The following is a 16,472-nucleotide window of genomic DNA, read 5'->3' on the forward strand; positions in this document are numbered from 1 at the left end:
ATTTCGCCCGCTATTTTGTCAGTACCTCCTTTTTTGCTTAAGCAAACGATCTAAAATGTTGCGCGCGCAGTTTGTGTACGTGCTTAAAGGCAGTGGACACTGTTGGTAATTACTCCAAATAATTGTTATCATTAAACCTTTCTTGATTACGAGTAATGGGGAGAGGTTGATACTATAAAACACTCTGAAGTGACGTAGTTTTCGAGAAAGAAGCAATTTTCCACCGGTTTCTGAGACCCCTATGTACACCCCTATATTCCGACACCCCCCTATGTTCCGACACCCCTATGTTCCGACACCCCTATGTTCAGACACCCCTATGTTCCGACACCCCTATGTTCTGACAATTCAGTCTATATTCCGACACCACTATAATCCGACACCCCTGTGTTCCGACAACTTGTTTCACAGCCAGGTTTCCCGGTGAATTTCGGCCGGGATTAGGTTTGAACATTCATGATTAGATGAATTTGTACTGTTTTAAAAATGATGGAATCCAATTAAGATAATCGGTGCTTTGCTATTGTTAGATGCGTGTCCGTGTTGATAACATTTCATGAGCCTTCAATTAATAAAAATTCCAACCCTCTTCTGCTATATTGCGCCGATGTGTAATTTCTTTTATATGCCCCCCCCCAAAAAAAAAAGAAGAAGAAAATAACAATAATAACATGTTAACAATTAATAATAATAATAATAATAATAATAATAATAATAATAATAATAAGTAATTAAGTCCTACCACCTTCTCCGTTACTCAGTCCTCTTCTAAAGAAACCAACGTTGCTATTTTTTAATAGCAGAATAATACTTTTTATACAAATTAATTTCCTTTGGGGGACTACTTCAAGATAGGTTACCGGAACGTTTACGGAGTAAATTGCGGGCAGGTGAAGTTTTTTTAAGTCGCACCGTTTTTCTTTAAAACACTTGGCAAACACAAAATATTGGTGCAGGTTGTCGGAACATAGGGGTGTCGAAACATAGGGGTGTCGGAACATAGGGGTGTCGGAACATAGGGGTGTCGGAACATAGGGGTGTCGGAACATAGGGGTGTCGGAACATAGGGGTGTCGGAACATAGGGGTGTCGGAACATAGAGATGTCGGAATATAGAGCAGTAACCGTTTTAATGTTTTCTCAAAAAGTAAAGCAATTCATGGAATAATATTTCAAGAGAAGTCTTTCACCACTACCTCCAGTAAACCCTGTAAGTTATTTGTAAATCTGTGAACTTTTATTTTTTTCTGTTCCGAAAGTGTCACACTGGGCACTATTGGTTATTTTGGCACTATTGGTAATTTTCAAAGACCAGTCTTTTCACTTGGTGTATCTCAACATTATGCATAAAATAACAAACCAGTGAAAATTTGAGCTCAATTATTGGTCGTCGAAGTTGCGAGATAACTATGAAAGAAAAACACAATTTTCACACGGAGTTGTGTGCTTTCAGATGCGTGATTTCGAGACCTCAAAATTTTATTCTGAGGTCTCGAAATCAAATTTGTTGATAATTACTTCTTTCTCTAAAACTACGTCACTTCACAGGGAGCCGTTTCTCACAGTGTTGCATACTCTCTCCCCATTACTCGTTACCAAGTGAGGTTTTATGCCAATAATTATTTTGAAAAATTATCAATAGTGTCCACTGTCTTTAATAAACTTAATACAAGTAGGGTTAAACTGTTAATTGAAGATAAATTCAAACGTAATGGACTTTGTTCGAGAACGAAACAGGTGTGAAGCTAAGCTGTCATTTTTAGCAGCTATTAAATATATTTTAATAGGCAAAATACAAGGATTGTACCATACAATTAAATATAATATTTTATTAAGCTATATTTATTACAGATATACATGATATAGATATATATTAATATACACAAAGATTACGGAACAGTTATGTTGGGCCATTTGGAAGCCAGGAAGTGAGCTAAAACAATATTTTAGTTTTCCTTTTTTAAAATAGAGACTTCGTTTTTAAAAAATACAATTTTTTGAAAGCTCCTTGTTGCCATCGTCTGCTTATCACACATGAAGTAATACATAATACACAAGATCATAATGATAATGACATCAATGTTATATATCTGAATCATAAAGCCATCATGTTTTTTTGTCAATACCAAACCATTTGTATACACCTTTCTTTGTAAAGTCACAGCCACAAGTTTTACCAACCTTGATTGGCAAAAGTATGGGCGGCCTACAATGCAAAAATATAGTGTGTCATTTAATACTTTAAAGATATTATAACCACTACAGATAAATCAACTGTGCTACAAAAAAGTACACATTTTCTTCATAGCAAAAATTTTATCATGTTTTATTAAAATTGTATGCCAACCCAGTTTAAGGCTGCCCACACAAAATGGTGGTTTGCCACCATTTTGTCAGTGTTGATAATCAAAAGAAAGATGTATTCATATAAAGTTATTGCAACGGAGAAGACCAAGATGGTGGCTGTATGATGCACGTCTATTGGGAAAATGGCTCCAATACTGCAAAGAAGACTTTTCATGAATTTATGTGCATCGGTAATAGAGGGCTCAATTTGCTGCATAAATAGCTCAAATGCTCCGTAAACTTGCAATGATCGTGATATTTTGTATTCCCCATTGAAGGACATGATTGAATTGTTGGCTGCGGCTGTTAACTTAGTCATTTAGCCACAGCAGGCCACTGGTTATGAAACAAGTTAGTGATCTAGCCACAGCCGGCCAATGGTTATGAAAAAACTTAGTGATCTAGCCACAGCCGGCCACTGGTTATGAAACAACTTAGTGATCTAGCCACAGCCGGCCACTGGTTATGAAACAACTTAGTGATCTAGCCACAGCCGGCCACTGGTTATGAAACAACTTAGTGATCTAGCCACAGCCGGCCACTGGTTATGAAACAACTTAGTGATCTAGCCACAGCCGGCCACTGGTTATGAAACAACTTAGTGATCTAGCCACAGCCGGCCACTGGTTATGAAACAACTTAGTGATCTAGCCACAGCCGGCCACTGGTTATGAAACAACTTAGTGATCTAGCCACAGCCGGCCACTGGTTATGAAACAACTTAGTGATCTAGCCACAGCCAGCCACTGGTTATGAAACTCTTTACTCTCAAAACAAAGGCAGTTATCTTAGTATCACCAGTATGATTTTATTGACTGGTATCCCCTGAGCATGGAAGGCATCCACATTTGGGAACTCATTATCTTAATTGTAAACAGAAATGAGACAAAATCTGCACAAATAAAGACATTTCAGAGATGGTGACCAATGCACTGGATGAATTGAGAAGCTTTCCCAGGTCAGCCCCAAGGTCAGCCTCTAAGGTCAGCCCCAGGTCAGCCTCCTAGGTCAGCCCCAGGTCAGCCTCCTATAGTCAGCCTCCTAGGTCAGCCGCATGTCAGCCTCCTAGGTCAGCCCCAGGTCAGCCTCCTAGGTCAGCCCAAGTCAGCCTCCTAAGGTCAGCCCCAACTCTGCATATAATTGAGTAGCTCTGTGGTGGCTGTACTGCAGTCAGCCTTAACTACCCTGCTCATCCGCCCTGGCTGTTGAGGCTCTTTTGCTATTCATTTGAGTATTATGATTTAGTTTTGCCAGACACAGACTCAAACTAAATCATATTATTTCAATCCCTAAATGTTTATACCCATTCAATAAATGAATAAATTCAGCGAATTTATACCATCAGGATACATTTTCCAATCATGGGGCACAGTGGCATCAAATTTGCCAGACATTATCGCCTGATAAATCTTGGTCGTCCACTTTGGGATGCAGACTACCTGTGTGCTACTGTGCACATTATAGACCTTTACCATTGTGCAGCCATCTTGAGTTTCTCCTATTGATATCAATGTTACCCAACCGTGGCTGGAAGAACAAAATAGTCTGGTTCCTTTTTGCAAAATGATTATTAGCATTCATTATTGTTATTCGATACGAGGAACATTCATTGATGTTATGCGATATGAGGCAGTGTGATAAAGGTCATAGGTGGTGACATAGGTGACATGTGTGCTTCTACAGAGTGAATAATATGCCTATCAGATGGCAGACTGTAGGCAAAGAGTAGGAGACCCTTGCATTGACAATCAAACAGTGAAAATCCAATTTAACAAATGGTGCCAACAAGAGTTATATTGAGCGATGACATCAAGTGAATTGGGTCAAAAGACACTTTCTGACTTACAGTAAAAATAATCATCTGACTGTCTACAATAGAAAAAACATGTTCGTCCATTTACAGATCATCAAAAGAAACTAGTTGTGTGTATGTTTTAACCAAGACATAAGATAAAAATGATGACTGCCGAGTCATCACATCGAACATGTCTGTTTTGAATATCAGTAATATCTTGAGATTTTAAGAAAAGAAATTATTATAGAAGGATAATTTTGGAAAACATAAGAATTGATAGGTTTATGTACATGTACAAGCTATTTATAATTTATCGATGTTTACGTACTTTCTGCATTTTTGAAATAGTCAACAATGATCTAATACTTGGTATTCTTAAAGTCATCATAAATCTAGGCACATGTTACACACACTGATAAAAGGGATTCAATTGAATACATTCAAGCTGGTAATAATAGTAAAATATAAAAGCTATTTTTTTTATGCCTTGTTTTCACAAATGTACAAACTAATACAATCCATAATTTATACCATAATTCTTTAAAAGTTAAACATGCACCAAAAACTTATATTGATAAATAAAATAAGAAGAGTTCACTTCTGTCATTGATAACAGACTAAAAAAATTGTTTTGTAATCGTCTAAGTTTTAAAAAGACCAACTGCAATTTAGACATTGTCATTGTGAAGGAGCTGTTTCTCCTGCCTGCCACAATGCATTTCTCTATTATTTACATGAGACCAAAGGGTACTGTGTGGGAGGGGTGGGTAGGAGGGATGGGGTTCGCTGGATGGGGTTAGTCTAACCCCAGCCTTAACCTGGTTAAAAAGGGTGGAGTTGCAGGGATAGGGCTGGAGTTGGAGGGATGGTGTTGGAGGGATTGGGTTGGAGGGAATGGGGTTGGAGGGATGGGGTTGGAGGGATGGGGTTGGAGGGATGGGGTTGGAGGGATGGGGTTGGAGGGATGGGGTTGGAGGGATTGGGTTGGAGGGAATGGGGTTGGAGGGATGGGGTTGGAGGGATGGGGTTGGAGGGATGGGGTTGGAGGGATGGGGTTGGAGGGATGGGGTTGGAGGGATTGGGTTGGAGGGAATGGGGTTGGAGGGATGGGGTTGGAGGGATGGGGTTGGAGGGATTGGGTTGGAGGGAATGGGGTTGGAGGGATGGGGTTGGAGGGATGGGGTTGGAGGGATTGGGTTGGAGGGAATGGGGTTGGAGGGATGGGGTTGGAGGGATGGGGTTGGAGGGATTGGGTTGGAGGGAATGGGGTTGGAGTTGGAGGGGGTGGGGTTGGGGTTGGAGGGGGTGGGGTTGGAGTTGGAGGGGGTGGGGTTGGGGTTGGGGTTGGGGTGAATGATAAGGGTACATGATGAGTGAGTAATGGGATTAGTTGCCTTGGTGTGGGGGGGTATGTAGGTCTATCTAAAATGTATATCAAGTCAAGGGTAGCGTGGTGACATGGGACATTCCTTTAAACAATATATTTGACTTAGGTTAACCAATTAACCCGTTTAAGATTGGCCCCCCTAATTTAATTTTCAGTGCTCTCTTTATAAAATGGTGGGTTATTCAGGAAGTAACACAGTGCCTCATTGTTGTGATGTTAAAAGGTAATGATAAGTGCAGTTCTAACAGAAACACACGTTACATAATTTAAAAAAAAATTAAATAATGAAGAGATGTTGTCAACGGAATCTTGAATATGAACAAAAATGTACTAAAAATAAATAAAGCACTTGAAGGAAAAAAGGTGAGAAAATTAATAGAATAAATTAAAGGGAAGAATCGTTCATCAAAGTTTACCTTCTTAAAATATTTGAAACTACCCGAGTCTAATCAAAGAATACTGACAGTTAAACTAATTACTTTTGGTACAAAATAATGAGTACTTTACTCATTAGGAATGTTGGAACAACATACTATCAAAAAGTATCACATTCAAAATATAGTTGTGCCTGTACAACAGGAAATAATGAGAAATGCACCAGATACATGTAAATGAGCGACGAATGATGTACCCATACAGCTGTAGGCTATTTGTAATGTATTGACTAGAGCACAAAGTGCACACATTATGTGAAGCATCCCACCAGCTAGACTTGACTCAAGTCCCTAAGCATATCTGCAGTCTGAGTTCCGAAAATGGGACTTGAAGGGGTTGTTTCTTACTTCTGCACATTGTTAATGCAAAATCTCCCCAAACAGGGAGATGTACAAACCAAAAGGGAGCGTGGAAGCGCTGCCCCGGTGGTAAAATATTCAATATACTCTGTGACGTCACCTACAGTGCAAGACATTGTAAGTTCACACGTCTAGATGTGGCGTGCGCGTGGGGCAGGCAAACTCACCAGCAGGCAAGGCGCGTGGGTGTTATAAGTCATTGAATTGCACTTGCCAGATATGTGAAGTTAACATTTGGCAAACAATACCGACCCAAGTGTATGTTACAACGTACAACCATAAGTTCAAATGAACGCTCAGTGCTTTTTTGTGATAAAAGTAGTTATGAAAAATGTATCTAATTCCTTCACTTAGTACTTAACCCCCACAAATAACGAATGAAAGAGTCTTCTTTTTGAAAGCGTTTGATTGGATAACACGTATCACGCAGCAATGATTACATAAGCATTTGTGAATAAATGTATATATCAGGAAACTGCGGAATCTTCAGATCCCGCGGCACGGCACAGGTTGGGGGACTTATCTGACATTAGACGTTGGGACTAAAAATAGGGCTCCGACGGGATTGGGACTTGAGTCAAGTTTATCTACAAGCAGACATGTGTGAGGCTTTTGTGTGGCTGATTTTTCACAGGGCTTTGTGTATGCATTTGCATATATACGGGTTCACATTATGCACAGAAACGTCTGCACAGCCTGATCATGCATTTATTTAGATCCTCTATTGCACTGATACCAATAATCATACAACAGCCATACACAAAATCCAAGCTATTATAGTAGGTTTTGTAAACAAACGTGGATGCATCCACACTGCTTAAACACGGAGGGCAAGTTAGTGCTTTAGTCAATACATATAGCTCTATAGCTGTACCTACGTAACTAACAATCTTCCTAAATCATCTCAAATCCAGTCATAATAGTTCAATATGTATTCTGCTGATAGGAGTAATATTACATGTCAGGCATTAATCTTGATGCAAGATGTTACTCGTGATCTAAGTGCTGTTTATTTATACTGCTGTGATCACAAACTTTGACTTGTTGCCCATGAAGACCCATCAGCAGCTTCACAATAGAAGTTAAGTGCCAGCTATCAGTGACTGACATAAATATGCAAGTGCAGTGATCCTGTAGCAAGAAACCCGATGATAACCCCTAGTAGTTTGGGATATGCAGCAATGAATCCATCGAAATCAAGCAACATTTACAAGTGGAACTGGATGGATTAAAGACACTGGACACTATTGGTAACTGTCAAAGACCAGTCTTCTCACTTGCTGTATCTCAACATAAGCATAAAATAATAAACTTGTGAAAGTTTGAGCTCAAAGGTTGCGGAAGTTGGGAGATACACGTATGAACGAAATAAAAAACACCCTTGTCACATGAAGTTGTGTGCTTTCAGATGATTGATTTTGAGACCTCAAATTCTAAACTTCTATCAACCTCTTCCCATTACTCGTTACCAAGTAAGTTTTTATGCTAATAATTATTTTGAGTAATTACCAGTAGTGTCCTGTGCCTTTATGGGAATGGGGGTTCAGTATCAGTGAGGATTGAATCAACACCCACCTGCCGTGCCTAGAATCTGAGATCGATAGTCGTCAATGGGGTAGAATGTAGCCAGAAGAGGTTTGCCATCAAACTGCCGACCAACTAGTCCTCTCTGGGCATTCTCACAATCCAATGCATCTTCAAATTCAACAAAGGCCTGAATAAAAAGACAAATTTTTATAATCCATTATTACATCATACAGTATGTACATATGCATTTGCAAGTTTATTTGTTTAATTAAGATGATAGAGGGACGGGCTCATACCATCCTAAGACACATTAGATAAATGAAAGGGTGTGGGGCTCATACCATCCAAAGACGCATTAGATAAGATGAAAGGGTGTGGGGCTCATACCATCCAAAGATGCATTAGATAAGATGAAAGGGGGAGAGGCTCATACCATCCTAAGATGCATTAGATAAGATGAAAGGGTGAGTGGCTCATACATGTACCATCCTAAGATGCATTAGATAAGATGAAAGGGTGAGTGGCTCATACCATCCTAAGATGCATTAGATAAGATGAAAGGGTGAGTGGCTCATACCATCCTAAGACGCATTAGATAAGATGAAAGGGTGTGGGGCTCATACCATCCTAAGACGCATTAGATAAGATGAAAGGGTGTGGGGCTCATACCACCCTAAGATGCATTAGATATGATGAAAGGGTGTGGGGCTCATACCATCCAAAGACGCATTAGATAAGATGAAAGGGTGTGGGGCTCATACCATCCAAAGATGCATTAGATAAGATGAAAGGGTGAGTGGCTCATACCATCCTAAGATGCATTAGATGAGATGAAAGGGTGTGGGGCTCATACCATCCAAAGACGCATTAGATAAGATGAAAGCGGGAGGGTCTCATAACATCCAAAGACGCATTACATGTAGATAAGATGAAAGGGGGAGGGGCTCATACCATCCAAAGACGCATTAGATAAGGGGTGGAGGGTGGCTCAAGTATAAGGGGGGCGGGGGTTCTCCAAAGATGCATCCAGAGATGAAAGGGGGGTGGGGCTAAGGCCGTCTGAAGATCCAACAGACCAACTTGACATAACAACAGGCACAGGATTGAAATCTGTACTTAATTTCTAAACAAGTTGACACAAGCATCCAAGTAAAATTGGCTACTAAACAATGCATGCAAGTATTTGCAAATGAAATTGGAAATACAATCCCCCAAGCAAAATAATGTTAATTGGATGGGAGTTTAATTCAGCAGGATATTTTGCAATGTTACCTTATTTTTGTTCTCTTCTTCTTTGGGCAATACAATCTTCCGAACTATTCCAAACTTCTCACATTCTTCTCGCAAGTCATCAATAATATCTGCAGATGAAATGGTACATGAAGTTCATAATCAAGCCTTTCTGTGTACCTTTCAGTGTATACTATTCCAAAAAGGAAACACATAGTGAATGACGTTCAGTAGGATAGTCACTGGTATGACCCTCATGTGTGTTGATTGCTGGCCTGTTCTTGCTGTGCAATCTATGCTTACTCTCTGCAGCTCTATCAACATAGTCTTTAAGCTCAATTTTGGAAATTCCGCAATCACCCGAATACTGCTAGTAAGCAGAACAAAAAAAGAAAAAAACATTAAAAATTGTTACAAACATTATCACCACTTTGGTGGCACAAATTTGCCAATTTTCAACAAAACACTTTGAAGACAATTTATGAAGATATTGAGTGCTTTTTGTTTGAGTAGCACAGTTTATTTATCAAAGATATGGGTAAGTTGATAGCACTGTTATCATTAAATAATATAAACAAATTAACAGAGAAGGTCCGCCTGTCTTGTGCCAACCAGTGGATACAAGAAAAGAAAGTATCTAAGCACACAACCTTGCTAAGCAAAGAAATATATTGCTTGATATCATAGTGCAGCTAACAGTAAGCACTAAAAGGCATGCTAACCTTCCTGTGCATACTGCACCAAAACGAATGACTCAACATTGAAATCCACAGTGAACGTGCAAGGTTGCCATCTAATTTTCTTGCTAAGTTGTTACACCTTAACAAATTTTGTAGTACAGTAGGCAAAGAAAATGTGCTTACCATTAAGCAGATCTATAGAATTGAGCCCAGGCCAAAATGGCCTTGATTTTTATAGTTGTGAAAGCTGCTGAGCAAAACGCATATTTGGCTTAAATAGCTGTTTATGAAAATGAGCTTAACGACACTGGACACCTTTGGGAATTGTCAAAGACCAGTCTTCTCACTTGGTGTATCTAAACATATGTATAAAATAACAAACCTGTGAAAGTTTGAACTCAATAGGTCGTCAAAATTGCGAGAAAATGGAAGAAAAAAAACACTCGTTTCACAAAGTTGTGTGCTTTCAGATTGAAATCAAATCAAAAATTTACTGAGAAACTACTTCTGTCTCAAAAACTACTTTACTTCAGAGGGAGCCTTTTCTCACAATGTTTTATACTATCAATAGCTCTCCATTGCTCGTTACCAAGTAAGTTTTTATGCTAACAATTATTTTGTAGTATTTACCGATAGCGAGAATAGCGGATTTATTTTAAACACATGTCATGACACGGCGAAATGTGGGGAAACAAGGGTGGGTTTTCCCGTTATTTTCTCCCGACTCCGATGACCGATTGAGCCTAAATTTTCACAGGTTTGTTATTTTATATATAAGTTGTGGTACACGAAATGTGGGCCTTGGACAATACTGTTTACCGAAAGTGTCCAATGGCTTGAAGTCACAAGCAATATACATTTAAGAGCTAATAATTGTTTCTCATAAATTATAAAGATTTGGGTTAAATATAGTATTTGATTACCTGTATAGTCACCAGTTGTACCACCTTTCTCTTGGTCATTTGTCACATTGTCTAGTTGTAGAATGCGTGTAGGCAAGAGTAATAAATCCTTGTAGCTTGGCTTCAGTTTATGAGTGAAGAAGGAATGTTGGAGACAGGCTGATGCAGTAGGTCGATCCTCAAATGTACACTGAAGCATCCTATGATAAGATCAAAAACCATGAAGTGTTCAATTATAGTAACAAAACTTGGGACCTCTTTCAAAGAGCTGCTTCGGAGCTCAAAATGTTGCTGCACAAAATTTTCTGAAACATTGCTTCTCAAAATAATGCTTCACAAAATGTTCTGTAACATTGCTTCACATATTGCTTCACATAACTGACATTTGTGCTCAGGATTTGGGGCTTACAGAAGGGTACTCGTTTTTTCACATTGGAAAAATGGACCCCCACACAATTTTTCATTCTTCAACGTGGCCCCCACAGAGGAACTCTTTAGAAAAGGGAACATTAACATTGCAACTGAAGCTAACAACCCAAGTCATAGCCATTTGACACGACTCCAATACTCACTGAATAAGAAGATCACGCAGGTCAGTCACGATGTCATTGATCTTAGGAATGTGATTGTCAATTGGTCGTTGGTTTATAATAGCTTCTATCAGTGGCTCACACTCACATTTAAGCGTCTCACAGTCTTTCTGCTGAGTACAAGGTATAATATTGGTTAGTTGAAAAGCGGATATTTTCTTAAACTCTTTCATGCGCCGACAGGTCACTAGTGACCATTTGTGTAGCGGTATGTGTACGTAGTTACATAGTGGCAGTTGACTGCAGTGTTAAGGTGCTATTGTGGCCTGTTTTTGGGTGGGTTGCCATTTGTTAAAAAAAACCACATTATCAGATAATCACTAAAAATGAGCAGTGCATGAAAGGAATAAAGTTAAGCCTTTCCGATGGTCTATGCTTCCTTGATATTCAACTTTCACAACTCCCCCCTTATTTTAGTTTCTCCATCACATTGATATGTAACACAGTGCATACTACAGTAAAAAAAAACACTTGACACAGAAACAAACAAAAACTAAAAATTCAGGAGGACTCAGCTACCAGAAATTGAGTCCGATGTTCTTAACCACTTGGACAAGACATGCCAGAAAAGACAAAGCCAAACGTCAAATAATACTAAGTAAAACCAAACTGATACTGTTCTTTATTCCTAAATGCAATCTGCAGAGAGTTGTTCTAGGAATAGGTTCTTAGGCTGGTAACCTGTTTAAAAAGTGGTGTACTCAGTAAATGTGTTCTTACCCGGCATTGCTGGCAACCACCCGGCACAACATCACCTTGCTCATACAGCTTGATACCGGTGAAGGCTCCTGCAACAATACACCCCACACTCCAAATATCTACAGCCGAGGTACAGGATTGGGGCTTATCACTGAGTTTACGCCCCCTTGGTGCATTGCTGTGCTGTAAGATAAAGGCATTCCATGTCTTGGCTTCAGGAGACTGGTAGCAGAAACTCTGAATCTGGCTGAAGTCCTGCACGAGAAAGTATAATATTGTTATCAGAGACTACTACCTTCTTGAGTTACAGTTACTTTATGATGCCACAGTCGTTCATCTGTCAGTACAATGAGGGCGATATTGTCAATACTTTGTCATTTTGGCACATCTAGAAAAGAGTGGGCAAATGCAGATTGGATACTTTGTGTCACTACATGTAGATGACAGCAGATATACCAAGCAAAATATCATTTTTTTTAACCATGTTCTGTGCATGTGCACATTTCCAAGAATTAATGATGTTACTTTCAGTCAGTTGCTATGTCAAAAGTTTCCCATTATTTAAGGTTGCAATCTGCCTCGAAAGCCAGTGTCAAGTTGTGTGGTAAATCAATTGACAAGCTTTACAGAACTTTTTATTTTCATCCCTCAGTGTGAACAATCATTTACATTTCTTTTTTTACTAGAAAATGATAAAACCCTATAAACCAGTCTCAAAGTTTGCCACTTGGATCTTTGACCATTCGACTCTTTGACACTTGAAACAACACAACTATGTAATAATAGACTATGTGTCCATTGTTTACATTTAAACTTTCCACTATTGAAACCTGCCTGGCTGTATTCAGGCAATTTTAGTTTGCAAACTATTTGTAAAGAAGAGGTGTCAAAGGTCACACAATTCAAAGGCAACTGACCCATTATGTTAACGGTGACATTTTCGCAACATTGTTTTACTAATTTCTCAAATACTACAGCACCTTGGCAAGTAATATTTAAAAGGGAAGCCTCCTAATATCACTATCTTCAAACTGTGAAAGTTAAATATAAATCTGTGGACATTGTGTTTTGTGTTACAAAAAGTATTCCATAGTTTAAGAGAGGTACCCTTGACCTTTTAAAACACCCACCTCCCCTTCAGAGACAAATAACAAGGAATGAAAACTCGTGAGATGAATTCACCTGATGGCCTTCTTGGAAGCTGTGTCCGAAGTCAATAACTTTCCAGCAGCCCTCTTGGGCACACCACATAACATTAGCTGGTTTGAGATCAGCATGGACCCATCCTCTAGCGTGGACATGCTGTAAGCATTTCATGATGTCTTCTAAAAGCCTCTGTACTAGATAGAGAGACAGGTAGTTGGGGTTAGTCGTCTCTACAACTGCCGCATTCTTTAGGTGGAGTTCTTTCAGGTTGAATTCTAGGAGTTCAAACAGAAGACAGGGATGGCCTTTGTGGGTGAAACTTCCAAGAACAGATGCTGAAATGGAAAACATACAATATTTTTTAATTAAGTAATTATCTAAAAATTTCAAATGTTTTGTTTTTCCCTAAGAGAAACTGCCTGACACTTGTCCCACTAGGAAGGAAGGCACTATAAATAAATACAAGTACTTATCTTGAGGATAGAACCGTGTGTATAAATCTCTTATGAGTGAGTGTTGGCTCTGAAAAGAGCCAGTTTGGTCTCAACATTTCTAACTCTGCTCATCTTCAGCAGAATGATCCCACTATTTTGTTAGTAAATGAAAAACAGGCAAACAAGTTATCTGCAATATAAATCAACCAGCTCCTTTCAAAAACATTTTCTAGAAACAAAAATGGGGTGCAATTCATCAAACATTTGTCTACCCACAGTCTGCCTGAGGGATTTGCAAATTTTACCTGCCAATACTAGGTGGCCTCATGATGGGGTCAACAATTTGAAGGTTAACTCAAAACATTTATATGTTGGAATATGAAGGTCATAATAGTGTTTGCATATAAGTGATCAGGTGATGGGTAAAGCAAACAATTGGGATGCATCACAGACAGGAATACAGACTTCTTTGGAGTTAAAACTAGCCCAGACTCCTCTGTCGCAATCAAACGAAGAAAGGGTGTCAAATCTAGGCTACATCAAAACATATATTTTTGCTTCCATACTTTTTATGTGCATTTCTTGTGTTCACAAAAAAGTTATACAATTGAAATACTAAAACAATCTGGTATTTTAAGTGTTGTGACAATATTTTTAAATTTAAATTGTAAGAACAAATTATTACCGATGTGCCTATTCATGTAAACAGCATCCAAGTTTCTGATCTCTTTTATAAATACCAGGCGATACTTCTCTTCTCTTCGGAAAGCCTTAATAGCTAGCTGTGCACCGCCCTCACTTGACACTGCATGGTAAACCTTAGCGCAGCGACCCATCCCACGACACCTGATAATTCTCCAGGATTGGCCCATAAACGAGAGAACAGCACCCTCGCTTAGATCAAGGAAAAGCTCTGGAGTGTGTTTTTCCATGATAGATTATCACTTTCTCAATGTCAGGCAATCTTTCCAACAATCACATGATGCTGAAACTTAAGTTGGTGTTCTCCAGTGTTGCTAGCTAGTTGACCAACACATTCCTCGATACTTATTATAAACAGAAGCACTATTTACAGCAGGTGTTTCTGCAAGAAGAAAAACAACAAGGTCAAGGGTGAACACCGCTTAATAAGGAAAAAAGAGCGCCAAGCTAATTCACTATTTGTACAGTAGGCCCTAAAGTTGTTCTATATTTAAGACAGATTGAAGAGCCCCACAAAAAGGCATGAAAGGTGTCAGAGAAACGTTTTTGCCAAATTGTGACCTGAGGGTTGTTGACGTGATTGACATGTCCAACTTGATGTATTTTGGATGACACAGGACCTAAAAAATTTGTCCTATTTGCTGAGAGGTGTATCCCTGGACATTTTTCAAGACTGATGCTCGAACTCACCATATTTCTATTAAAGCCATTGGACCCTTTCGGTACACAAACAATTTTTTTTTTACAGATTTACAAATAATTTACAGGGTTTACAGAAGGTAATGGTGAAAGACTTCTCTTGAAATATAAGTCCATGAAATGCTTTACTTTTTGAAAAAACGGTAAAACAATATAAATTCCCGTTAGTGAGAATTACAGATTTGTTATGAACACATGTCATGACATGGTGAAACGCGTGAAAACAGGAGTTGGTTTTCCCGTTATTTTCTCCCGACTCCGATGTCCGATTGAGCCTAAATTTCCACAGGATTGTTATTTTATATAAGTTGTGATACACGAAGTGTGGTACTTGGACAATACTGTTTACCGAAAGTGTATAATGGCTTTAAATTGAACAGAGAATTAAATAAACTCATAAACTCAAAGTAATAAAGTTCAAGAGTAAAAATAATTAATAGTAATTTTTCCTCTGTAAAAAATATCTGTTAAGCCAAATTCATACTTCCTGCGAATGTGAATGCGATACGAATGTTGCCATCACAAATACGCAACAAATAATTTGCAGCAGTTCAACTTTGCTCAACTGAAATTTTTTGATATGACTTCAACATTGACAATGACATATTTTGATATGACCTCAACATTGACAATGACATATTTTGATATGAACTCAACATTGACAATGACATATTTTGATATGACCTCAACATTGACAATGACATATTTTGATATGACCTCAACATTGACAATGACATATTTTGATATGACCTCAACATTGACAATGACATATTTTGATATGACCTCAACATTGACAATGACATATTTTGATATGACCTCAACATTGACAATGACATATTTTGATATGACCTCAACATTGACAATGACATATTTTTGTACCTTGTTTTGTTGTAGAAATGCCTAATATACCAAACTTTTTGCATTTACAAGTGCAAATAACCAGTCAGTGGAGCCTTACGTGTTTCTTAAAGTTTTGGTCAAGGGAGAGGAAACTCTTTGCTTGGCCAATAAAACCACACAATTTTTATCTAGGGACTGGGATAACTTTCCGTATGGCGCCACCACCTTTTCACTCATTTTTACAAAAAGGGATATCTCACCCATTGAGGTAAACTAGATACTATATTACTTCATATCGAATGAAAAAGTGGTGGCGCCATACGGAAACTTTTCCAGGGACTGTTTACATCGCGCACAGAGAGGTTAAAGATTTGCCACGATTTTAGGGACACCTCGAAAGTCTCCTATGAGAGTTTATGATGTTTCACAGACACAGAAAATTACATTGGGCGGGCGGACGTACCTTCTACACAACTGCATGATTGAAAGTCAATTCACTACAAAAAAGTACAATCACTAAGCGCCAGTTTAAAATAAGAAACAACTTTACACCATATCCACAGATTCAACTTACCTTTATCATCAGGAATTCTTCAACAATGTTTTATATGGGTTTGCTTAGCTTCTTTAAAATTAGTTTACAAACGGCAACAATTTCGAGCTTCGTACACAGCTGAATTTTGATTGCGCCAGACTAATGAT

General features: G+C 38.7%; 1 protein-coding gene across 2 annotated transcripts; it reads right to left on the reverse strand.

The window, feature by feature from the left end:
* Positions 1-5,506: 5,506 nt before the first annotated feature.
* LOC139948210 (serine/threonine-protein kinase Kist-like) lies at positions 5,507-16,470 on the reverse strand. 2 transcript variants are annotated; one of them, XM_071946286.1, is made up of 8 exons: positions 16,345-16,470; positions 14,215-14,613; positions 13,132-13,430; positions 11,971-12,204; positions 11,233-11,363; positions 10,682-10,860; positions 9,121-9,209; positions 5,507-8,035 (listed from the first exon to the last, which is right to left on the reverse strand). In XM_071946286.1, the coding sequence occupies exons 2-8, from the start codon at positions 14,459-14,461 to the stop codon at positions 7,886-7,888; spliced, it is 1,329 nt and encodes a 442-aa protein (XP_071802387.1). In that variant the 5' UTR covers positions 14,462-14,613; positions 16,345-16,470; the 3' UTR covers positions 5,507-7,885. The 2 variants fall into 2 exon arrangements, with proteins under 2 accessions (XP_071802387.1, XP_071802388.1); XM_071946287.1 differs by having other exon boundaries at positions 11,233-11,360; positions 16,345-16,469.
* Between the last annotated feature and the right edge of the window lie 2 nt (positions 16,471-16,472).

Source organism: Asterias amurensis, chromosome 15, assembly GCF_032118995.1.
Source record: "Asterias amurensis chromosome 15, ASM3211899v1".
NCBI classification, from domain to species: Eukaryota; Metazoa; Echinodermata; class Asteroidea; order Forcipulatida; family Asteriidae; genus Asterias; species Asterias amurensis.

What these genes read in the sequence shown, in the direction of transcription:
- LOC139948210 (XM_071946286.1), bottom strand. Translation starts at nt 14,461, where the DNA reads ATGGAAAAACACACTCCAGAGCTTTTCCTTGATCTAAGCGAGGGTGCT. An exon ending in CTGCGTGATCTTCTTATTCA is followed by an intron (nt 10,861 to 11,232) that starts GTGAGTATTGGA and finishes ATCTTATCATAG; the next exon opens with GATGCTTCAGTGTACATTTG. An exon ending in AAGAAGAGAACAAAAATAAG is followed by an intron (nt 8,036 to 9,120) that starts GTAACATTGCAA and finishes CTTTTTATTCAG; the next exon opens with GCCTTTGTTGAATTTGAAGA.